Genomic DNA, 25,055 nt, shown 5'->3' with positions numbered 1-25,055 from the left:
CCTTCTTCCCTACTCGGTATATGTCAAATTAGGCTTAGGAGACTTGGAACCGACATCGGTAGTTTTACAACTTACCGACCGATCCATCAAAAAGCCCCGGGGTATCATAGAGGATGTTTTGATTAAGATTGATAAGTTATTCTTCCCCGTTGATTTCGTTGTCATAGACACGGAACCGGTTTCAAACCCCAATAGCCAAATTCCCGTTATCCTTGGCCGTCATTTCTTGGCAACTACAAATGCTAACATAAATTGTAAGACGGGGATAATGAAAATTTCATTTAGGTAGATGAAAGTGAAGTTGAATATCTTTAATCCGACCCCGAATTCCATAGACAAGTATGAAGAAGTATGTGTTGTTGAAAAATGCATTGACAATGAATGTGATAAAGTTGAGTCCTTGCTTAGAAGTGGAATTTCCAAAAGTCTATCTTCAAACTTGAATTCAAAGAAAATTGTTTCAAAACCTTGTGCTGAAAGGGCATGGAAGCCTAAGAATTGCCTTGATGAAAGACCGTTAATTCCTTTTGATCCAAATCCAACAAGTTCCTTAAAGAACTATTTGTTGGATGGGGTTCAAAGTGTTTTTCACCCCGCCAAGGAGGGGATGTATAACAAGATATTTTATCTGGGCTAAAAGAGCCCAACGTCTTGCTATAGACGTTAAAGACTAGCAATGCTTCGTAGGGTTTACAACCCTATTCCTCCTCATTTCTATTTTATCTTTCGTTTCTTGTGACGTCTAGATATATTCTGGGTTCATACACATTGTTGGGGATTTTGGTTGAAAATACCTGCACTTTCAGTTCTGAAATAAGCATCTTGTGCCTGTTCGATCGATCTCAAAAGAGGTTCGATCGATCGAACTTCATTCTTGTATCAAACCTGCATATTTCACCTCTCTGTCCCATCGTGCGAAATGTTTTGTGATCGATCTGAAATTCCAAGATCGATCCAAATTCTTCTTGGATAGATCTTCAGTTCCAACACTTAGAAATTTTTGAACCCTACATAAAACAGCTCTCTGTCTGATCGTTCGAACTTGTCTGCAGGTTTTTACCTGTTCGATCGATCGAAGCATCTTCCAGATCGATCTTAGATTGATCAATTTGTGTTCCTTTATTGACTTTGACTTTGATTGTATTTTGATTTTGATTTTATTTTATTCTCATTTTATTTTATTTTACTTTCAAAAAACCTCATAAAGATTTTTATTTTAATCTTTACATTTATTTTCATTTTATTTTATTTTTATTTTTCCAAAAATCCAAAACAAAAAAACAAAATATTTTGAATTTTGAATTTTTTAATTTCAAAAAAAAATATATATATATATATATATGTTTTACAAGGTTAGATCGATCTGAGTCCTTTACAAATCGATCTATGTTCGATTGATCGAGGATCTTTCCAAATCGATCGAACAGGGCAGAGATCGTTTTTAAAAATAGAAACCCTAGGGTTATTTGATCGATTTGGCCATCGATCTCAACCCTTGTCGCCTCCCACCGCTGCAACCCACCTTCCTAACCTCCGGTGAAGCCTCCGGCGAGTTTCCCGAGCTTTAAAATCTCATCTCCACCTCTAAATCTCATCTCATCTCCTTCGTCTCCACTTCTTTCACTCGGCTTGGTAAGTTCTCAACCTTATTTTCATTTTCAAGCCTTAATCTTGATAGTTTCCATGTTTCCATGCTAGATTTGAGCTTCTAGGTTGGATTTGTGCCATTGTTGATGATTTTCAAGCAAGTATATATAAATGTATATATTTTGTGTATATATTTGTTTCAATTTCGATTTAGGGGGTCACGTGCCTACACAAGTGACCATTTTTGTGTTGTTGAGGTGTAGAGGGACCCACAACCTTGCTTGGGTACCCCTTCAAATTTCCCGAAGTAGTTCGATCGATCGAAGTTTTCTATAATTGATCATACAAAGATCGATCAAACTTAGTCCTGATCGATCTGATAGAGATCAATCTCACTCAAGTCATGATCGATCGAACTTCACATATTTGCATATGCACACTTCACACACCATCCATAGTGTTCATGCTAGTTTCTTGATGCCCAATGCCTGTGTTTTCCACATTGGATGCATTCCATACTCACACTATTGAGCATGTTTCACTTAGTCACTGTTTACTTGGTTGCATGATCACTTGCGTAGATTCATAATTTTTACTCTGAGTTGTTTATCTTATTTGACATACATATTTCTCTATGTCTACTTCAAATCTTTATTATCTGTTGCTGACTTTGCAAGTGTTTCGTTCTTTTGCAGGCTATAGCACGGGTTAAGACAGTTGCTGGTCGACAGTATGAGTGGCGAGTGAGACCCCATTTTGATGAGGAGACAGGACCTTCACATGCTCCAGATCCATCTCCAGAGCATGTTGAGCATGTTGAGCAGGCTGAGCAGCCCGAGCATTTAGAGCAGTATGAGAAGCTAGCTCCGGTTCAGTCTGACCGCTCTATCTTTTTTGTCTCTACCTCTTCCTCGTCTCATTCTGATGAGGCTGAGCATACATCTTCTCCGTTTCCACCACCGGCACAGCCAAGCCAGATTAGAGACCAGCCTCTCTCGAGATACTCACACCTTTCAGTAGTGCATGAGTCAGTTTTTGATATTGATTTCTTCTCCCGGTCAGTCTTGACTCGAGCAACTTTTTGACGACATCGAGCGGCGTGGCATTTCAGCTATTCTGGCACCAGTTACTTATCCTGTCTTCCCGCGGCTAGTTAGGATGTTCTTCCAGAACCTCTGGCCGACCCCGGGTAATCTATCAGAGCTGCAGACCACCATCGATGGCTACCCCATCTGGATTACAGTTGATACATTAGCTAGATCTTCTTGGTGCCCACATGTCTGCCCTCCTGAGCTTCATTATCCTATTTTACAGAGGCCTTCTGACGCAGACATAGCAGTTGCACTGACGGGCCACTATACAGCTGGCAAGACATTCGCCACTCGAACTTATCTGCTCGACGACCTATGGTTTTTTGATTCAGTCTTGTACCAAAATGTGTTTATGGCAGGGCATAAGATCCAGAGGCGTTCTAATTTTCTAGCCGCCCTCTATGCTTTCTACACCGGGCACTGGGTATCTATCCCAGCACTCTACTAGAGTGTCATGATGAAGCTATACACAAACTACATCAGCAAAGCGAAGCCCAAACGGGCAAAGTACCTTCCATTCGCTCATCTTATTACTCAAATCCTGCAGAACCAGTGCTACCCTTTCCATCCATAAGAGCGTCCTGAGACAGGGGCCTGCAGCTTTCTCAAGGAGGACTGGAACAAGAGCTACAATGCTCTTATCAAGAGCCTAGAGCAGGATGTTGTTTTGGTAGCTGAGGAGGCAAAGCTTGCAGAGATGGAGGCGGCAGCTGCAACAGTAGTGCCAGTAGAGCATGATTCAGCAGACCCACCGGCGGCTGCGGACATGCATATGGATATTGATCTGAAGCGAGAGCCAGCACAGGAGTCACTACATCACTCTCAGGCAGGGTCACCATTACATGTCCCGGAGCCTAGTCAGGATGATCATCATTCTCCTAACCCAGTCATACTTGATGTTCTAGTTCTGACACCTGGCCTAGGAGAGCGTATAAAGACCTTGGAGGACGCCGTTGTCTTTCTTCGATCCGATGTGGCCTCCCTCAGTACTGATGTGGCATCTTTCTGCTCAGATGTCATGGCTGCGGTGCGAGATATATCCAGAGATATTCGGGGATCACGCCCCACTCACCTGACCTTCTCTGCCTAATTTTTCTATCTCTTTACTCTCATCATTTTTATATATATGTGATATTTGACTGTTCTATTTATACTGTTATGATATTTTTGCGGCAGTCTGTTGGCCCAGACACTGTGAAGTACATTATTTTTCTTTCTATACATGTTATCTTTTGGATGTCATATCTTTATATTGATATATCTGTCTGTGATTGACTCCATTTATCAGGTGCATCCCAGTGACTTCAGTAAGAGAGTGCTGCCTAAAATTTTTTTAGGACTACCTTTATTCCTCTCTTCTTAGTTCATTTATTATCCCATTTACACTTGCATGTCCATTGTGCACTATTATTATTCCTTTTGTTATCCGATAAGTTTATCCAAGTGCCATCTTTTCAGGACCACAATTAATCCCGAGTTTGGGGGGGTTATACCACTTACTTTGGATACTTGTGTCCCTGCCATTCTTTGCCATAGTTGCACTGGTATACTCTTTCCTTTGCTCTCTTTGCACATTGAGGACATTGTGTCATTTAAGTTTGGGGGTAATGGTGTTAATTGCAGTGTTTGCTTTCAATTCAAAATTTTAAGCATGACTTGTGTATTTGAGGGATTTTCTATGATTGCTCCATAACTAGCTATGATTTTGATCTTTTGAGGACTATATTGCTTAGAATTTAAAACTTGCTTGACTTGAGAGTCCAATACTCCTTGTACGCCTTGTGGATGCCATTTTGAGTAAATTTTTTGAAAGATTGATATCTTGCTTGAACTTATTGTCCACATCATCCTGATTTTGTGATTGCTTTGAGATTCACTTTAGGATTCTACACTGGCACAGGCACACACTAGCATTCATTTGTGGGGTACATGCTTTGTTGATTATTGAATTGATTATTTCCCAATTGAGTTAGTAGTGCATTGAAAGCTTTCATTTTGATAAAGGTGGATAAAAAACCCTTTACATTGAGTAGCCAGATTCTAGCCTCATCAAGTATGAAACCCTCACGAGACTTCACTCGTCCACTAGGGGTAACCTAGGGGTTCAAAAGGCTTGTTGCATGCGATACAATCGTGTTCCCTACGAAAGTGGCGTTATCCATTTATTGCTTTGTAGATTCATAGTTGTATAGTTGTTTATTTCTTTCCTTTACTTTGTAGTTCATTGCTATGGACTAGCAATATTTAAGTTTTGGGGTATGATGAGCGCTGAAAAGTGCACATTTAAACCCCTTAAGCTTAGGTATCCTAAGACCTTTATCTATCTTATTTTTTCGTTTTAGACTAAGTTTATGTTATTGCCCTTTTCAGGTGCTTATCCCAAAAATAAGCTAATTCAGCCAAATAAGAGTATTAAAGAAGCTAACTCAAGCTGGATGGAAGAAATGAGCAAAGTGGAAGTAGAGTATGGAAAAACAGCAAGTTCGATCGATCTCAACATTCTTTTGATCGATCAGAGCAAGATTGATCTAGACATTTCAAGATGGATCCAATCCCTTGTTCTTATCCAAAAGATTCCATCATCTTCGATCGATCGAAATTACTTGATCATATCCTTACCTACCACCCCACCAACCACTTTTGTCTCTTTCCCAAAATATCCCAAAATATCTCAGAGATTTGTCTTTATTCAAAAAGGCACTGCCAAGAATGATCGATCTCTGTAGCATTCGATGGATCTTAACTAAGTTCAATCGATCTCACCACAGTTCGATCGATCGAACCTCCTCAAGTCCGAAAAAAAATATGTTCCGGCTCATTAAAAGTTGTCTCGTGATGCAATCATTGGAGGAGCCCTTGTGCACGAGTCCAAACCATTGGGTGTGACACTTGAGCTACCTATGTTAAGATTTGAGCTACTTTTTACACATATACTAAGAGATATACTAAGAAACATTCTTATAGAGGAAGAAAAGAGAGGATGAGAGGCTAGAGATACATTCTTGGGAGTTCTTCCACTCTTCTAGGGTTTCCATCAAGAAGGAGGTCATTCCTACTATGGAGGTAGCCCTTGAGGGTTGGATGGCTACTTCAATGAGTGGCTAAACATCTTCTTAGGGCTAAAGTTAGCCCTAAGCATGCCTTCTAGACTCTAATGCTTTGTATTTTGAGGGGATTTGTGTTGTAATCTTGTCTTGACACTTATTTTATATATAAATCTTGTTTATTCAATGATTTGTGTGGTTTAATACTTTCAATTGATCATTTCATTCTATCCATATGTCTATGTATGTTAAAATAGATGTTCATGTGTTTATTTCTAATTTTTGTGTTATTGATGCATGTCTTTGTGTGTTGATGCTATGGATCTAGAGATTGTCAAGACATAGTGCTTAATAGAATACTATTGTTGTTTATTTGATGGTTCATACTCATGTCTTGATGGATTTTGCCTCTCCCTTAGTTTATTTAGTTTAATTTTCATGCCCTTAGCTTAGTTGTAGTATAGTTACCTTAATTGTTAGATAGGAGGACAATCCATGCTTTTTGTTTGATGTTCCATGCTTATAAATGCAAGTAGTATTATTCTCTAACCATGTGATGTGTTTGGATTGTGAGCTTAAAGAAAGGATTAATGGCTTAGTTTGATGTATTGTACTATTTACTAGGGTGCTCAGACAATATATGCTTAATTGGTCATCTATGCTTGTTGAACCAATCAATCACACACTCTCAAATTGCAACACATGTGTCCCCTCATTAATTATACATTGAATGTCTATAATGGTGATGTTTAGTGGTGACCTCTAGACCCCAAGACCTCACTCTCTTATTTTCTCTAAATTTCATTTAAATTGTTTATTTTGCATTGAACTTGTTTAGTTTAGTTTGTAGTCTAATCAACCAAACAATCCACTTTTGATCACTCGACCTACTAACCTATACATTATTTCCATTGCTAGAGCACCCACAATCCCTTGGGACGATCCCTACTCACCCTAGCTATATTTTCAATTAGAGGTAGTAGTGGCATCTATAAATTTAAAATTGGCCACACTATTTTGCACAAATTTGGTTGTACATCGATGACCATACCATGCTTATTCTTTGTTGAAGTTAAATTTGAGGAAGAACAGTACGATTTTAGATGTGCTTGTTATTTTTCGTCTTCAGAGAATTTGTGGAAGAATGGTACGACTTTGGATGTGCTTGTTACTCTTCTTCTTCAAGGCTTGGGTACTTCTGTATTTTATTCTGAAATTATCCCTCTTGGATTTCTAGAAATCTCAATTTTTGTACCCTTTCTCTTTCTTCGATGCCTCTATTTATAAGCTGATGACATGTGTCCTCTCCTGATAAGGACATAATCATAACTGGACCAAGCCGGATGAATGTCATTATCTTTTATAATAATAGTATAGATATAGATATAGATTTTGTGTTACAGTTTTATAGAAACTCTTTTAATAATAATATAGATTTATTAGGGAATTTGTAATTTGAATTTATAGAAACTCTTTTAATAATAATATAGATTTAAATAGGTAATTTGAATTTTATTAGTTAATTTTTAGAGTTTATATCAATTAATAAATATAGGTAATTTGAATTTTATAAGTTAATTTTTAGAGTTTTATATCAATTAATAAATATTTTTTTATATTAATAAATAAATACTAAAATATTGAAACGCTTTACACATTTAATAATAGTATAGATGTTACACCGGTCACGTAGATCTTCTATTTCGCTGGAATTCGTTGATTGCTACGTATGCATTTACAATGGAAAAACACCTGTTCATTGTAAGATTACTGAAGGAAAGGTTGGTCATAAATTTGGAGAGTTTGCTTCTACACGGAAACGAAAATCTTTGAGAAAAACGATTGGACCGGGAAGAAAAAAAGGGGGGAAATCCCCGTCTAAGCGCAAAAGTCTAAGCACATATGGCAAGAATAAGGATCCTATTCACTCACTTTTTTCTACTAATGTGCAGTGGCGAGGATCCAACGGGTTGTTGGACCAACCTATGGTGTGTTCCTAAGAAGCCCCGGGTTGTTGGTAAGTAGCGTGAGCGGGCGGGGAGCTCACACAAGTTAGTGAAAGACCCCTTTAGGGCCTTTCTTCAGTGTGGCCCACACACAGCCAAGAGGGATAAGGGGATCGCCTTCATAAATCGTGCTCATGGAAATGGAGTACACCAGAGCGGAATATTCTACTAAGGAAATCCATATCGGATCTTTTCGTTGGATGAAAGAGATGGATGGACTTGGACTTCTAATACCATCTTTGCTAGACCTACCGTGAACTAAATTGATTTCTACGGATTACTTGTTTATCAAACTACGACCAAACTGATTACCTAAAAAAGAAAATTTTGAATTGCACGGAGTGGATAAAATCAGAATCAAATAAAGACCCCTACTTCTTGCGTGAAACCGACTCATTGTGACACTAAGCCACTTACATCTACATTTCAATTTCTAGAGTGTAGCAAAAATGAGAACCAAAATCAAGACTACATTTAATTTTAAAATCAAACAAGGAACTTAATCAATACAGAACACAGAAAATCATTACGCCCAGCTACAAGTCCTACCATCCGAGAAATTATTTGATCACTCTGGCCAATTATAAGTTGTCACACAACTAAATGTGTCAATTTTATTCAGCCACACTCCTAGACACACGAAAAATTATTGCATGGACCCAAGACCATTGGTCCTAGCCAATCACGTACTGACACATAAGCAAAAAGAGATAAAACTGACACATTTACTTATGTATTGGCAGATGATTTTATTAGTCCGAGGACCGTGCAATAATTTCTCCTATTTACTCTGTATAATGAAGAGCTTCTTTGATGAATCTATCAAAGTCATTGTAAGAAGTCCCTCCAATATCACAAGCTGCTACTGCTTTCTTCTTCCATTCCTGGGCATTTTCCTTCATTTTCTTCCCTCTATCCCCTTCCATCATTTCCTTAACTAGTGCTTCAATTTGGTCGCGCTTTACGTCAGGATTTACCTCCATTCCAATCCCCCATTCTTTGCATGCATACCGACAATTCGTTTGTTGATCAGCAAAGAAAGGCCAGCATAGCACAGGCACACCTCCGCACACACTCTCAGTCGTAGAATTCCACCCGCAATGGGTTAGAAAAGTGCCAACTGATGGGTGGGACAACACTTGATCTTGTTGGCACCAATTTGTTATAAATCCTCTATCTTTTATCTCCTCAAAAAATTCTTCAGGCAAAGTTGCTGAGTCTCCCACCACGACATCAGCTCTAACAATCCACAAAAAAGGATGCTTACTGTTGGCAAGCCCCCATGCAAATTCCTTGAAGTGTTGGTCTGACATTACTGTCACACTTCCATAATTCACAAATACAACCGAGTTTGGTTCTTTGTTGTCTAACCATTCTAGACATTTGGAGTCCAATTTCCACAAACTTGAGTTAAGTGACTTGGCTTGGCCATCAGGGACCTGCCTGCCTAGCAAAGGAAGCGGTCCTATAGAGTAAATGTTCGGAAACAGGGACGCGATCGCCTCCAAAACTTCATGTTCAAACTCTTCGAAAGTGTTGAAGATTATTGCAGGAGCTTTTAAGCAATGTTGAGCTTCCTCTCCCATGAAGTCGAACATGATATCATTGGGGTTGGTGGTTCTAAAAAAGCTCGGGAGGTCTCTGAGCAGTATGTTTCTCATCCCAGGGATCCAATCAATGGGTGTGTCAAGTGTACCATCGTGATTGAACTTCTCATCTGAAGACATTAAAAATGAAGTTTTGTTCTTAAATAACACATGATGTTATAAAATGATCATGTTTTTGAGCAATCTATATATAGTAGAATGATAATTACCATTCTTTATTTAATGATAATTATCTTTCCTATGTTTTTTCTTTGTATCATATTACTTTTACAATATATAACTTGTCAAATCATTAGCCACGTCATTGGCCTTCTAATTCGAATTATTTTTGTGATACCATCATTTGTGATGTTTAGCATTTTTTAAATAAAAATATTTAAGATTATTACTTTTGGGCTAATATTTTTTTTTTTTTTTTAAAAAAGTAGTAAGAGGAAGGTAGAGTGGTCTTTTTATATTAGCATTTCCTATGCTTGACAACCACTCTATCTGTATGCTCTATATTATATACACATACTTCAATTATCATAGACTCTAGCTCAATCACCCTTTAGAAAGGAAAGAAAGTACCATTGGGAGAAATGGCCCTTTTACACATATTTTTAGCAGTCTAAAAAAGGTTCCTAAAACCTCCCAACCACTAAGAAAACAAAACAGGACCACATAAAACTAGAACCTCCCAACCACTAAGAAAACAAAACAGGACCACATAAAATTAGGAGTCAGACTTGAGTGGGACTAGACCGAGGAATTCGATTCTCGTTTAAAATTTTTACGTTAGTTGGTAAGGTACTTAAAATCGTGGGATGGGATTGGATTTAAACTTTAGAGTCTGAATTTATTTTGAACGTGATTTGGGCAAAAGTTTTAGTAGCCCGAGAAACTTAAAAAACCAAATAACCCGAAATACAAGGATAATTTATAACTTTTATATTTAAAATTAAATTATTTATAATATCATCATCAATCATCCATAATCATCCATCATATGAGATCATATTATTGTTATAAAATTATATTACACATGGTTGATTTTTGCCATTCTTTTGGACGGTTTAGGCAAGAGACCGTAACGATTTTTATTTATTTTTAATGTTTATTAGTTAGCAGATGGTTAAAATTTTGGATGACTCGGGAAATTCGAAAAACTCGTGAGACCCGTACGGTACGGCGCGGGATGAGACGTGATGGTTTTCCGGAACATAGGCTTGGCACGACTAAGGTGTTAGAACATTGAGTTTGACGTGGACTAACCCCTTTACCCGCAAAAGTCCCATCCTTAAATAAAATCATGACATATACCTACCCAAAAAATAATAATAATAAATAAAACCAATGAAATTACAAGTCAAATCAGAATTGTGAGAGGAAATATGTTTCTATTGAGTAGTAGTTTTATGTTTTCTTAGAGTCTTGATTCCGCGAATTGAACGACAAGCGCTTCATACAACACTTAAGAACATGTATTTGTGTAAATACACTAATTACACCGAGATGGGATGAATAGTGGACGTAAATGTAATATGTTCCCAATCGGTTGGTGGAGTACTGATAGATATATAATTAAATTTTATGGATAGTTTATGAACCAAACTTGAGACTTGTAATAGGATATAAAACAAATTTAATTATCAGCTGACCCTCTTAGCTGTAAAAAGTCCTCTCTTAGTCAGCAATTGATTAGACAGAAATGAAGAGTTTCATGTACCATTGTTGAAGCTTAAAGTAAATTTTTTTTTTTGGAAGGTGAGCAGTAATTTGAGGAGTAAGGGCATGTACCACTGGACCACTTAGCCCTTTGATAAGCTTAAAATAAGTTTGTGATAAAAAAAGTAGATATATAGTTTTAATTTCTATGATTATGTTTTTATTATTTGAGAGCATACACATTCATTTGAGTTTGCATGGGTGAGATGCTCTTCATATTCTGAGTTTTCCTTTGCCCGAGCTGGCTAGTCTCTACAGATTTTCGTCATAAAAGTTTTCCACATATTAAAATCGTGGTTCGTCTTTCTCACCCCATTTTTACAGATTTATTTTTATTGCTTGCGTGTTGAGTGATTTATTATTTTAAGCAGTTTAAATAAATAAAAAGGGCTACATGAGAAGCAACAAATAATATAAATTTTACCTTTAAATGGAAAAATGCCTCTTTTGATGAGTTCACGGTAATGTAGGTAACCCATGAAGGAACAAGCCGAGGCAGTCCAGAACTGGACCTCCGGAATGCCTAATTCCTCCGCAGCATTTATGCCAAAGCTCATGACTCCATCCGAAATTACACATGTTACTGGAGGCACTTGAGCCGACGAATTTAGCTTAATCAATAATTCTTTGAAAGGAACCAAACAGCTTTTTCGAGTTGAGTAACAAAGGGCAGGGACATCTTGGGTTGCATCGCAATCGGAAGGAGGCAATCCGTCCGGTATAGTATCGAACCGGAAGTCAGGCAAGCCCTTCACTGAGTCTGGCCCTTTGGACTTAACCAACCTTTTATGGTTAAACTCAGTATTGACAAAGGTGATATGAAAGCCTCTTGAGTGTAGAAGCTTGGCTAGCTGCATCATGGGGTTGACATGGCCTTGTGCTGGGTATGGAACACACACTGCATGAGGCTTTGTTGTTCCAACTGAACTCATTTTTAGCAAATAAAGTGTCTATGGACTAAAATTCAAGTTGCAACCATTCCTAACTTTATTACTTATACGAGAGAGAATTTAATCCTAACCGTTCAAATTGGAATGCTAGAATTATATAATCAATATCAATTATTGTCCATGATTTAATCGTCCGGCCATCTTAAATTTAGCAATGTCATTCTATGATTACGCGCGCGATAAATTTAATGTAATACTTAACTCATCTACTTGGTGTTTATATGAAGATAATAAAAATACAAACGGCTTTTATTAAATTAGTAGTCGTGAATTTATTATAATGCACGTTTTTAAATCTGTACTACATAGTTAATTTATATATATATGTTTTGTTTGGCTCACAAAAATAGGTTCCCCGGGAGTGGAAGGGTTGCCGGCATGATAAAAACTGTTGTTTTTCCAAAAAGAAAATCCAAACAATATTTCAATAGAAAGTTGTTGGGATCATGCGAATAAAAGGAAGCTTGGAATGACCACTTCCAATGGTTCATTTTGCTTTGAAAAATTATTTGAAAAGACTCTACAACTAGTGGAAAGAAGAACGAAATTGAAAGTGCAGGACTTGCAATTGAAAGAGTCATGGATTACTTGCTAGAAAGTAGGAAAGGAAAGTGTTGGACTTAATTTAAACATAATGTAAATTCATTACCGGAATGAAGAGACACATGAATTGAAATTGAATAGCAAAGTGTTGTGTTGTTGTGCGTTGAATAGGGTTTGTTTGCTACACATAAGTATCCTATTTACAGAATTTCATTGCACCAGTTGGAAATACTACAAGAAAAACAGTTTTTTACCATAATGGAAAACGCTTTCTACCACGATTTTGAACCGTGGTAGAAACCGCCGTGGTAGTAAGTAGAAGACTTTCTACCACGGTATAGAACCGTGGTAGAAAGTTTTCTGCACCGTGGTAGAAAGTCTTTTTTTCTACCACGGTGCAGAACCGTTGTAGAAAGTGTTATATAATTTTTTTTTTAAAAATAGTGTATAGCCCACTATGAGGCCTTTTTTTTTAGCCCTACTACTAGCCTTGCAAGGACCCCAGAAGCAAACCCTATAACTAAAAAATAACATTATAACCAAAATAACTTACAACTGGCCAATAACATCATATTTATATAACCAATTCCAAATAATGTTTTTATACAAAAATATATACAAATTTCAAAGAAGTACATGATCCACACTTTATATCTTTACTCAACCAAAATAAAACAAAAATTCTTCATATCTTCTTGCTCTGTTTTAGTCTCTTTCTTCCATATATAAAAACTTCTTCATGAGCCATACAAAAAATATAACAGCAATAAAAAAACTAACCGGAACCGTAATCCCTCAATCCTAGCTTTTACCTATAAAATGTAATAGTTGAAGTAAGAGAATACAAAGCAAGTTGTAAAGTTGCTAAAATTATATATGTGCGCACGCGATTTTAATTTTATAAGAACACAACTCGGTGAAATATGTCTGCACCTAAAGAAACCACAAATCCATATCATAATGTTGCCACAACTCACCCAAAAACTAAATTTTGACAAGAATTATTGATAATAGTTGCATCACTTGAAGCATTCTTGAAAATTGTATCAATTTAATTGAAGTTGAAGTCACATGTAATAAAAAAACTATGGAATCGTTTCACGTCCTCGGCAGTTCTTATGAACCCCTTATTTATTCATTCAGTTCTCATATTTAATGTGTCAATGCATGTGAACATGTGGCAGCTCATTGATATTTTACTATGCCTGCACTGCTTTGTTTTGCATGAGTTATGCAACATTTTACTACTGACCTTTTTCTTTCAATGAAATAGTCCTTATCAAACAGTATTGAAGGAGGAAGCAAGTGGTTGGTTAACAAAATCAAAGGTTGGTTTTGTTTTTGGATAATCTGTCACACCCTTCCCTTTCTATGACTTTGGATGTTAAACTGATATATCATATGCTAGTATGTATTTTTTTTTAAATCATCACTTGTTACTCACTGTCTTGGTAATTGGTGATCATAAGCTTTTTGGTGCTCTTATAGTTTGCTAGAAATTGACCAATGTTTATTGGCAGCATATTATAGCAAGCTTATGAATGCAGCTATTTATTTTACTCAAATTGTACCATTATCACTCCCTTTAACTCAAACTAGACTTTCTCAGTTTTTTCTCAACCATGGAGACCATAATCCTATAGACTTGTGTTTTTAAGAGTTAAGACTTGCACCAGATACATTGAATATGCATTCAGATATTAAATTAAAATGAAAGACAAAAAGTTGAAATCTACGACATTTGGTGAAAAAAATATAAAAAATTAGCTTTAAACACAGAAAAATTAACGTAGGTTGAGGATTATGTTTGCTTACAATGCGTTGTTCAGGCGTGGTCCCTCACTCAACTGTAGCAGCTGGTGTATTGGGTGGCAAACCGTGGTGTATCAACTTTTGTGCAAGAGAAGGGAGAGTTGACAAACCCATATAAACAACCAAAGTTGAATCAGGGTCCACTGCATTTTCTGCAATAAACAGGGGGTCTGTTCCTCCATTTCTTGAGTGGCCCGTGAGAAATCTAACACTATTTGCAACACCATGGTGGGTAAAAGGGATCCCCAGTTCTGCTACTATTCCTGAAGCAGCAGTGATACCTGCAAAGCATTGAGGATATGAATTATATAAATACCTCCCCAAGGCTAACCACATGGAATCAGGTATGTGTATCGAGTGTGGATGTGTATCTAAGTGTCAAACCTCCTCAATACTAAGTCTCACGATACAAGGACTTGGCTCTAAATGTGTTGCAAAGTTGGGTACCATTACATAAAGACATCCTAAATATTTGAATAAATTATATATTATGTAATACTATTAATATATTATGTTCTTTAAGGATAAACTTAGTTAAAACTTAAATGGATGAATATAGATGAAGAAAGGGAATTCCATTTATCTCAAAAATATGAAGCATTCTCCCACATCAAATTTGAGTTTAATCTTCTTACATCACCACACATAAAAGTTAAGAGAAGGGCATCCCCTGTTTAATTGGACATTGTGTCAACACATGTTCTATTGCCATATCCATACATGTGCAAAATTATATTGACACAGGTACAATGAAAGGTACAAGAGATTCCATGTAAATAAGATAAGTAATTTAACCAAAGAAACAACACAAAATCAGCCAGAAGAAACAACAATGGCATTAGGAGGAATAGGAAGGACATACTGAAAAATGTTTTGGGTATGATATAGTTTCATCCATCTTCTCCATCCTCATATGGTGACATTGGGGTCGTATGGAGAGTCCACTCTTATATATTTCATAGTAAAAAATGTCATGCATGTTGTGTGATGGCATTTACAAAGAGTATCAACTTCCATATACTTCTTTATTCTTGTACTCTCTTCACTTGGGATAACATGATGTGTCTTGTCTCTCATTTTTCTATTGATGGCAACATGATGCTACTTGTCAAAGAACAATGCAGGGATTGTTTTGTACATGAGAACATAGAGAACGAAAATCTCAAGGCATCTTGAGAAAAGCCTATGTGGATATGTTTGCATAGTATATTTGATCATCGGTCACAACATTTTTCGTTTTAATGAAGTCGTTCCTATATATTAATGTGACTCTTTCATATTTGTTTGTTTTTCTGCCCATTTTTTTTTTCTTTCGCCCTTTTAGTCTGCTTCATGAACAGTAAATTTTCTATGTGATAAAGGAAATCAAGGTATTCCATCACTTGATCTCTTCCAAACAATGCCAATCAAAGGACCTTAAAATCATCCCATTACAATGAAGACTAAATATATTATGAGGAAATTTCATTGTCAAATTAAAATTGGAAAAACAAAGCCTAAAGAGTTTAATTCTAATGATGGACTTGTACTTTGTCAAACAATCGTACCTGGAATGACTTGCACTTCAATCCCTTGTTGTTGCAAGAAATCTATCTCCTCCCCACCTCTCCCAAACACCTGATACACCCACAGAAATTCAGGACAAAAAAACTAATTTTAATTATAAAAAAAAAAAAAAACAAAGTTGACATTTCTAAGGTACAACTTGTTGAAGTTTCTACATATATTTTTTTAATCCTGCTTGTTCAAGTTTCTTGCTGAGAAGTTTTTGTTCTAACAGTTTTCACATGAAAACTCACTAGTGGATCACCTCCTTTAAGTCTCACAACTGTGGCTCCAGCTTCTGCAAAACTCAGAAGCAACTCATGAATTTCCTCCTGCAAAAATCCAAGAATTACTTCTCTTGCACGACAATAATCCATTAATGAGCTCCGAAAATATAGTGACAAAAAAATAAAATAAAATAAAATTTTAGAACTTAATTTGTTAATCATTCTAAGACCTCATAGAACGATGAACTCCACAAACATAGTCCACTGGCCAATACAACTACTCAATTTTCTTTCAGTTAATTTGTCCAAATAACATTCTGAATTTTTGTTTAATTTGTTTTCCTCCATTTGGTGAGCAACAAAATTGGGAACCACATTAATGTAAGCATATAATTTAATCTCCATTTCTGACGTATGAAAATCTCCTCATTCATGTAACCATTTTTTCTTTTTTCATGCCCAGATTCAAATTTTCTTGTAGACATAATTGACAACAAAAAAAAGAAAAAAGAAAAAGATGGAGGCGATTGGGGAGTTTGATTTTCGAATAATCTGAAATGATATGTCGATATGGGTTTTGATATAGGTAATAGGTTTTAAAATTTTGATTCTTGCAGACAGATAGATAAACTGAAATATATGACTTTTGAACTTTTGATTCTTGTAGATTTTGTAGTTTGCAGTTGCAGAGAGAGAGAGAGGGGGGGGCAAGTTCAGAGTCGAGAACGAAAATAGAGATGGAGGCGATTGGGGAGGCTGAAATGATTTGCCCTAAAAATATTTATATTGAATAATTGAAGAAATGACTTACCAGTTAGCAGTTATAGAGAGAGGGGCTTGAGAGTTGAGACACAGCGGGCCAGCGGCTGAAGCTTGCGAAAGGCAAACCCGAACTGTAACAGCGGCCGGCGATGGAAACTGAAGGATATGGGTTTTGATTTTTTGAACAATCTGAAATGATATGCCGATATGGGTTTTTATGTAGGTAATAGGTTTCGAAATTTTGATTCTTGCAGACAGATACATAAACTGAATTATATGGTTTTGAACTTCTGATTCTCGCAGATTTTGTAGTTTGCAGTTGCAGAGAGAGAGAGAGAGAGAGAGATGGGGCAAGTTCAGAGTGGGGAGGCTGAAATGATTTGCCCTAATGTATGTGTGTGCTCTGTGCGTGTGAGTATATATATTTTTGTATCTATATATATATATTAAATAACTAGCGGGAATAAGACCTGCGTACACTTGAGTGAAAATAATTCACTATATCGTGGTAGAATAAATTACTATCACGTTTTTTCATTAACCATGGTGTAATAAATTCACTGTGTTTTGGCGAAGTCACCTCTAATTTTGATGGTAAAAAATATAATTACTATCACAATTTTTCATTAACAGTGATAGAAAGGCTCTTCTACTACGGTTTTAAAATAATAGTGATAAAAAATATACTATCTACCACAATATATTTTAAAATCATGGTAGAAGGGTCTTCTACCACAGTTATTTTAAAATGGTGGTAGAAAGTGCGTGGTAAAAGCTATTTTTCTTGTAGAAAATGTGTGGTAAAAAACTGTTAAAACTATGGTAGCAGTTACAGCAACAGTTTGGGATGCTTCCAAATGCAATGTCCGGATTGTTCCACGTGTCCATGTCTTCTCCAGCTTTCTCAAAGTATTAACATGTGTAAAATCATATTCTCCCATGATCTACAATGTATGTAGAGTGGTCTTGGTGGTTGAATGCATGTTGTAAGCCTTTATTCACATTCTGGAACTACATGACGAAAAAACAGTTTCGGTAGCAGTTGGAAACTTCAATTAACCTGGAAGGTTTGGATCATGCCACGTGTCCCACATTTTCCTCATTTTTCTTTTGATATTAACATGTGTAAAAAATGCTCCCCCTTAATTTGCACCTCTACAAGAGTGGATTTCGTAGTGGAAAGTATGTTACAATTTTTACTCATGTTTTAAAACCATTAGTGGAAAGGATCATGATCTTCCATAATTTCAGCAACTTCCCATAATGGGAGTTGCATGATTTAGGCAGTTATTGACAAACTTGTTGATTTGTATGGAGTTGTTTCTTTCTTTATATATCTTAATTACACTCTATACGTGTTGCCCACCAATTTTTCAGTAACTTCCCATAATCCCATCATTTCTTTAGAAAATATTTATATTTTAGCAACACACTCCCAGAATTCTTCTATAGTAAATTTGGACTTGATTCCTTCCATATACGTTTCCTTTAACACGTCCTCCACGTAATAGCAGTTGCATGATATTTGGACCAATTTCTATTTACATGGTAAGTGAGAGATATTCTAGGAATAGGTAGTTACCTTCCTTGATGACTACGTCAAACATAATTTAAATAAAGATAATCCGATATTTGTTATGTGGTAATTATTTACAACATATATCATCTTGGTGGACTCTCATCTCACCAGATCTTTCTTACCTTTGACCTTGTCTTTAGTGCCACGTGTTAGTATCTGAACGATTCCATACTTCAAACTTGGGTGGTTAGGTGGAACTGCCTACAGTGTAGCTTCCTTTCCTAGAATATTAATCTGGTGTGGCAAGTCCAATGGAACTCACCACGTGTTTCCTTTCTAGTAGCTGATACTGAGGGTATTAACCTTGCCTCCCAAATTTTATGCCTTGTGGAGTACTCGATCACAAGGTGTGGAATTTTATATTTTGAGTGAGGCTTTGGCATATAACAAAAACTTTCCACAATGGATTCCATTGTACCTTCCATTGTTCCTTACAACTGAGATTGCACTTTGAAAAATAAAACTAACTACTAATAGGAAATGCATGTAAAATAAGCAAGATTTTAAGAAAACTCTAAGTCAATATAAGTTTAGGCCATGTAACTTGGCTCATTTTCTATACTTTTATGCTTGACTTCATACTTAAATTTTTTTTAGCAAACTTGCCAAAGAAAACTTTAGCTTTTTAACTATTTGAAGTCGATTGAAAATTTTGACCTTTTAACTATTTGAAGTTTAAGTATAGATTCTAACTGAACTAGACAAAGTACCTTTTGCAATAATATTTGGCCCTTTCATACTTAGTTTTATTCAGTATAATCATTTTAGGTGCTTTGAGAAATTTCAAAAGACATGGCTAGTGAATCGGCCATTGGAAAGTAAGCATCTTCCATAACACCTTATTCAACCTTCCAACCTCCACTTCTATCTAGGTGGGAAGGTTCATACCGGTTGTTCATTCAGCCAATTCTTGTATTTCCTTCTCACGTACTTCATAAATGGAGGGGTAGTACTTTTAAGATATGGCTAATTAATGGGAATTGGATGGAGAATACTATTTAAACACATTAATTAAGATATACCCTTTCTAAAGATTTGTTCCATAAGGAAAAGTCCTTCCCAATTTGAGATCCATTTTCCATATTTTTGACATTTTATTCCAATTGGGAATTGAGCATTCCATACTAAGTTTCCTTTAGGAAAAGACTTAACTCTGACCTTCTTATTATATTCCTTCATGACATTCTCCTTTTGAATAATAACATGATTTAAGGCATTAAGACATACCTTGTCAAGATCCTTCAATTCCATTAGCGTGGCCTGGTTGTATTATGCTAAACTTAGGTTATTCTTTTCCTCATGAACTTTCTTAGTATCATTTTTTGAGACATCTTCCACTTGAATGTCATTTCTTATTCCAACTAGAAAAGGTTCAGATTCTACCGGTCTTGAACTTTCCAGATAAGGACTTGTATCCACCACGTCCCCTTCCATTAAAATGGGTTGATTTGGCTTTAGTTCAAAAAACAAAGGAAGAATCACCACCATATTGCAAGAAAATTCATATGCTAGGCTTCCAAAGTGGATTTTCTTGTTATTGGTGGAACTTTGAGATATTTCAATCTCTACGCCTTTTTTTACTGGAACATCCTCTCCATCAGGGAGTCTCCAACTTTTAAAACCAGATCTAGCAAGTCATCGAGATATATGTCCCTGGATGTTCTGTTAGGTCTGAAGATTTTTGAACTTCTAATCGTCCTTAGTTCACCCATGATATATCCTTCTCCTTTCAGTTATTTTCCTTTGAATTTTACACATTTGAGTTCGGGTCAAGGCTAAATCATCATGTATAGGAAACTTTGGATGATCCACTCTCTTCCACCTCTCTAGTTGAGTGATGGAAGGCTTGACCATCCCTGGATGAAGCTGTTCATATCCTTTTCTAATCCATACCTTTGAAACCAACTTGGGTTTGGAATGAGTCTAAATTTCATTATTTCTACAATATCTTCCACTGGATCTTCTATACTTTCCACTCGAACATGATGTCCCCTCATAATAAGCTTCCTTCCTTGCTATACTTCTGGAAAGGAATTCACATTTCTCCATTGCAGGTCTCCTATGATCGGAAGACCTTGATATGGTCCTTGTGAGGGTCGCTACACCATATCAAGCTTGAAGAGTGTGCGTATTGTAAGGCGAGGGCCAAAAGTTTTACATTTATAGAAGCCACTACTACCTTTCACTATAAATATAGCTAGGGCGAGTAGGGATCGTCCCAAGGGATTGTGAGGATCGAACAATGTCGTGGAATCATTATTAGGGTTAGTAGGTTGAATGATCAAAAAATTGGTTGGTTGGTTGATTAGAGAGCAACTAAATTAAACTAAATGGTAACAAAAGAATGCAATTCAGAGTAAGCAAAAGAGAGAGAGATCTTGGGGTTTAGAGATCACCACCAAGCAATGCATTTCTATACCATTGACAAGTGATTAATGAGGGCAAATGGTGTGTTGTAATATTGGTCTGTGTGTGTGTTTGGTTGGTTCATCAAGCAAGGATGACCCATTAAGCATGTATTGTCTAAACATCATGTGAAAGGCACAATATATCTAAGCAATGAAGTATATATTGTCTAAACAACATGTGAAAGGAACAATAGATCAAAACAAGTCATTAATTCTTTCATTAAGCTCACAATCCAAATACAACACATGGATAGAGACATATGCTACTTGCATTCAAAAGCTTGGATCATCAAACAACAAACATAGATTGTCCTCCCATTTAACACTACACTACAACTACACTATATCTACACTACTAGCATGAAAATAAATAAGGGGAAAGGCACAATCCATCAAGGAATAAGTTTGAACCATCAAGAAAATCACAAGAGCATTCTTTTAGGCACTATGTTTTGACAATCTCTAAATCTATAACATCAAGACACATAGACATGCATCAATAACACAAAATCTAAAGACAAGCACATAAACATCTATTATAGCATACATAGATATATGGAAAGAATGAAATGATCAATTGGAAGCATTAAACCACATAAATCATTCAATAAACAAGATCTATATATATCAAAGTGTCAAAATATCAATTACAACACTAATCCCTCAATAATACACAAGATTAAGATATAGAAAGCATGCTTAGGGCTAACTCTAGCCCCAAGAGGATTTCTAGCCACTCATGGTAATGTTGCTCCAACCCTCAAGGGCTAACCCCATGGTTGAAATCTGCTCCTTGTTGATGAAAAACTCCAATGGTGTCTCTAGCCTCCTTCTCCTCTAAGCTTGTTCTCCAAGAGATGATATGAAAATGACATTGGCTGTCCTTTGTAAAAAGCAATCCTTATCCTTATATAAGTAGGTCAAAATGACACCCAAAATGAGCTGGGGTCGTGCACACAATATTCCCTAATGATTGGATAAAGGACAACTTTTAATGAGATGAAAATTTAACTTTTTCGCACTAGAAGAAGTTCGATTGATCGAACCTTGGACTTGGATCGATCGAACCCATCGAACTAAGGCTGGATCGATCCAACTGGTTGAGCTTTTTGGGAAACGACAAATTTGAGATATTTTGGGAGATATTTATGGGAAAAGGACAAAAGTGGTTAGTGGGTGGTACAACTGTGGATCGGATCAATCATTTGAATAATGATAAAAGTGTTGGATCGATCGAAAGGTGGTGTTGGATTGATCGAATTTTTGGACTTTATGCTTTTGGGCCAAGGCTTGGATCTATCTTAAAGTGCTGAGATCGATCATTGTTCGATCGATCGAACCTTGGAGTTGGATCGATCGAACTTTACTACTTCCCACCTTTGGCTTCATTTGCTTCTTTCTTTCTCCACTTTGTTCTTTTTTTTTTGTTTAATCCCAGAATTGCTTTAATTAAGCTCTTATTTGGCTGAGTTAGCTTATTTTCAGGATAAGTGCCTGAAAATGGAAATAATACGAAATCAATCTAAAACGGTAAAGTAAGATAGATAAAGGTAGTAGAATGCCTAAGCTTAAGGGGTTCAAATACGCACTTTTCAGCGCTCATCACACCCCCAAACTTAAATATTGCTAGTCCCTAGCAATGAACTAGAAAGTAAAGGAATGAAATGAACAACTATACAACTATGAGGTAGAAAACAATAAATGGATAACGCCACTTTCGTAGGGAACACGATTGCACTTAGCACATGCAACAAGCCTTTTAAACCCCTATGTTACCCCTAGTGGATGAGTGAAGTCTCGTGAGAGTTTCTAGAAATGGTACCCACAAATATTAAGCTTATTCTTTCAAAAGAGGTACCAATATTGCAAACAAGCATTGGGAGAAAACTACCTCAAGTACGCAATGTTTCAAACATTTCCGAGCAATCTCCCAAAATTTCAACATCAAGCATATGGTCCTCCACACATCAAGAAAATGATCATGCAAATCAAAACAATTCTAGAATCTTTTTTGAGTGGACAAGCATCAAATGTGTTACTATCTAAGCCAACTAAAGAAATTAATCACATCCTTACCCTTAAACTAGCACACAAATCTAGTACCGATCATCAGGACAAAAAGTGGACTTTTTATTAAAGCTTTATTGTTCTAGGTGCGCTTATTCTTTTCACTCGATTTTTTAATTTTTTTTTTTTTTATAGGATCAAAGATGAAAGCATGGTGCAATATGTTGATCTAATAAGCTTTCTAGCGATTCATGAGGTCGAGCGTTAGGTCAATGACTCCCAAACCAGACGGCTTTAGGGCATTAGGCATTGAAATACCCCTACGGACTTACAGGCTCAAATCAACTAAGTTACAAATCAAGACAACAACCATCTAATCATTTCCCACTTCTCACCATTTGGGAGAAGTCCTCACTTTTTTTTTTATTGCTTTTGCAACTTTTCTTTTCTTTTTTTTCTTTTTTTAATTCAATTATTAACCTAGAGTTTGGGCCTTCCACCTTTCAGCGCGAGAAGTTCAGTGCTTGATGAGGCTAGAATCCCGGTTACTTAGTGAAAAGGGGTTATTATCCACCTTTATCAAGAATTAAAGCTTTCAATGTACTACTAGCCCAATTGGGATATAACCAATTCAATAATCAACAAAGCATGTACCCCACAAATGAATGCTAGTGTGCGCCTGTGCTAGTGTAGATTCCTAGAGTGAATCTCAAAACAATCACAAAATTAGGATGATGTGGACCACAAGTGCAAGTAAGATATCAATCTTTCGAAAAATTTACTCTTAAATGGCATCCACAAGGCATACAAGGAGTATTGGACTCTCAAGTCAAGCAATTTTTGAATTTTAAGCAATATAGTCCTCAAAAGATCAAAATCATAGCTAGATATGGACCAATCATAGAAATATCCCTCAAATACATAAGTCATGCTCAAGATTTTGAATTTAAAACTAACACTGTATAGCATCATTTCACCCAAACTTAAATTGCACAATGTCCTCAATGTGCAACAGAACAAAGGAAAGAGTATATCAGTGCAACTAAGGCATAAAATGATTGGGACTGAAGGATCCGAAGTGGGTGGCATTGCTCCCCCAAACTTGGGATGAACTTTGATCCTGAAAATTGGCATTTGGATAAACTCATCAGATAACAAAATGGGATAATCAGTGCACAGTGGACATGCAAGTGTAAATGGGATAAACAGATAAATAGATGAGAGAGGTATAAGGGTGGTCCTGAAAATTGGGTAGCACTCTCTTACTGAAGTCATTGTAATGCACTTGATGGAGTCAAACATACAGATATGAGAATATAATCATATGACATCCATAGCAAAAACAGATATATAAAATAGATAAAGTGCAGGTACAACAAAAGTATCAAAGCCGACAGACCGGCTGTAAAAATAATAGTACTGTACAGTGACAAAAATAAAGTATCAATAGGAGAGAGGGATCATAAGATAGAAGGAACTGGGAACTCAGGAGGATGAGGTAGGACGGGCAGGTCGGGCTCCGCGGATATCTCTGGAAAGATCTCGGAACATAGTCGCGACATCCGTGCGGAAGGCAGCAAAATCAGCTCTGTGGGCTGTGAGATCAGCTCGTATGGCAACAACAACATCCTCAAGTGTCTGCAGACGTACTCCAAAGCAGGGGGTCAGATCTGGAGCCTCAGGCATAGATGAATCAGAAGAAAACTCCTGAGTCTGCTCTTGCTCGTGAATGGGCGACCTGGCTGGAGAGTACTGCTCTGCGTCATCTGCAGGGCGCTCTAAGTCTATAACTATATGCTTGGCAGCTGGATCGACTGGTGCGTCGTCCGCTGTGGGATCTGCTACTGCTACCTCTGCTACTGCCCAAGCCTCATCCTCCTCTAATTCCACTGCAGCCACTACTGCGTGGTCCTGCAGGCGAGTAATGATGGATCGGTAGCTCTTGTCCCAGTCCTTTTTCAGGAAGTGACATTAACCTCTCTCGGGGTGCTCCAGAGGGTGAATAGGGTAACGCTGATCTATGAGAATCTGGGTGATGAGGTGGCTGAATGGAAGAGACTTAGCCCGTCCGGGCGTCTCCTTGCTGATGTACTCATTATAAAGCTTCCTCATCACCCTCCAGATGAGCGCGGGAATGGACACCCAGTGCCCGGTGTAGAAGGCGTAGAGGGCTGTCAGAT

At 36.9% G+C, this 25,055-nt stretch overlaps 1 protein-coding gene and 1 long non-coding RNA gene across 3 annotated transcripts; both read right to left on the bottom strand.

Annotated features, from left to right (window-relative positions):
* Nucleotides 1–8,513: 8,513 nt before the first annotated feature.
* LOC132267671 (linamarin synthase 2-like) lies at nt 8,514–11,974 on the bottom strand. The gene is made up of 2 exons (XM_059768797.1): nt 11,467–11,974; nt 8,514–9,445 (listed from the first exon to the last, which is right to left on the bottom strand). Exons 1-2 carry the CDS (start codon nt 11,972–11,974, stop codon nt 8,514–8,516), a joined length of 1,440 nt encoding a protein of 479 aa, XP_059624780.1.
* A 1,106-nt stretch (nt 11,975–13,080) lies between these two features.
* Nucleotides 13,081–17,279, bottom strand: LOC132267181 (uncharacterized). 2 transcript variants are annotated; one of them, XR_009468914.1, is made up of 5 exons: nt 16,931–17,279; nt 16,147–16,224; nt 15,895–15,964; nt 14,351–14,628; nt 13,081–13,347 (listed from the first exon to the last, which is right to left on the bottom strand). It is a non-coding gene; the product is annotated as an uncharacterized LOC132267181 (long non-coding RNA). The 2 variants fall into 2 exon arrangements; XR_009468913.1 differs by lacking the exon at nt 13,081–13,347 and having other exon boundaries at nt 14,217–14,628.
* Between the last annotated feature and the right edge of the window lie 7,776 nt (nt 17,280–25,055).

This window comes from Cornus florida, unplaced genomic scaffold (genome assembly GCF_030987335.1).
Source record: "Cornus florida cultivar Cherokee Brave unplaced genomic scaffold, ASM3098733v1 CherokeeBrave_3.0.0_Hap2_Chr07, whole genome shotgun sequence".
Taxonomy (NCBI): domain Eukaryota; kingdom Viridiplantae; phylum Streptophyta; class Magnoliopsida; order Cornales; family Cornaceae; genus Cornus; species Cornus florida.
This window is presented reverse-complemented; position numbering and strand designations above follow the sequence as displayed.

What these genes read in the sequence shown, in the direction of transcription:
- LOC132267671 (XM_059768797.1), bottom strand. Translation starts at nt 11,974, where the DNA reads ATGAGTTCAGTTGGAACAACAAAGCCTCATGCAGTGTGTGTTCCATAC. An exon ending in AGGCATTTTTCCATTTAAAG is followed by an intron (nt 9,446 to 11,466) that starts GTAAAATTTATA and finishes TAATGTCTTCAG; the next exon opens with ATGAGAAGTTCAATCACGAT.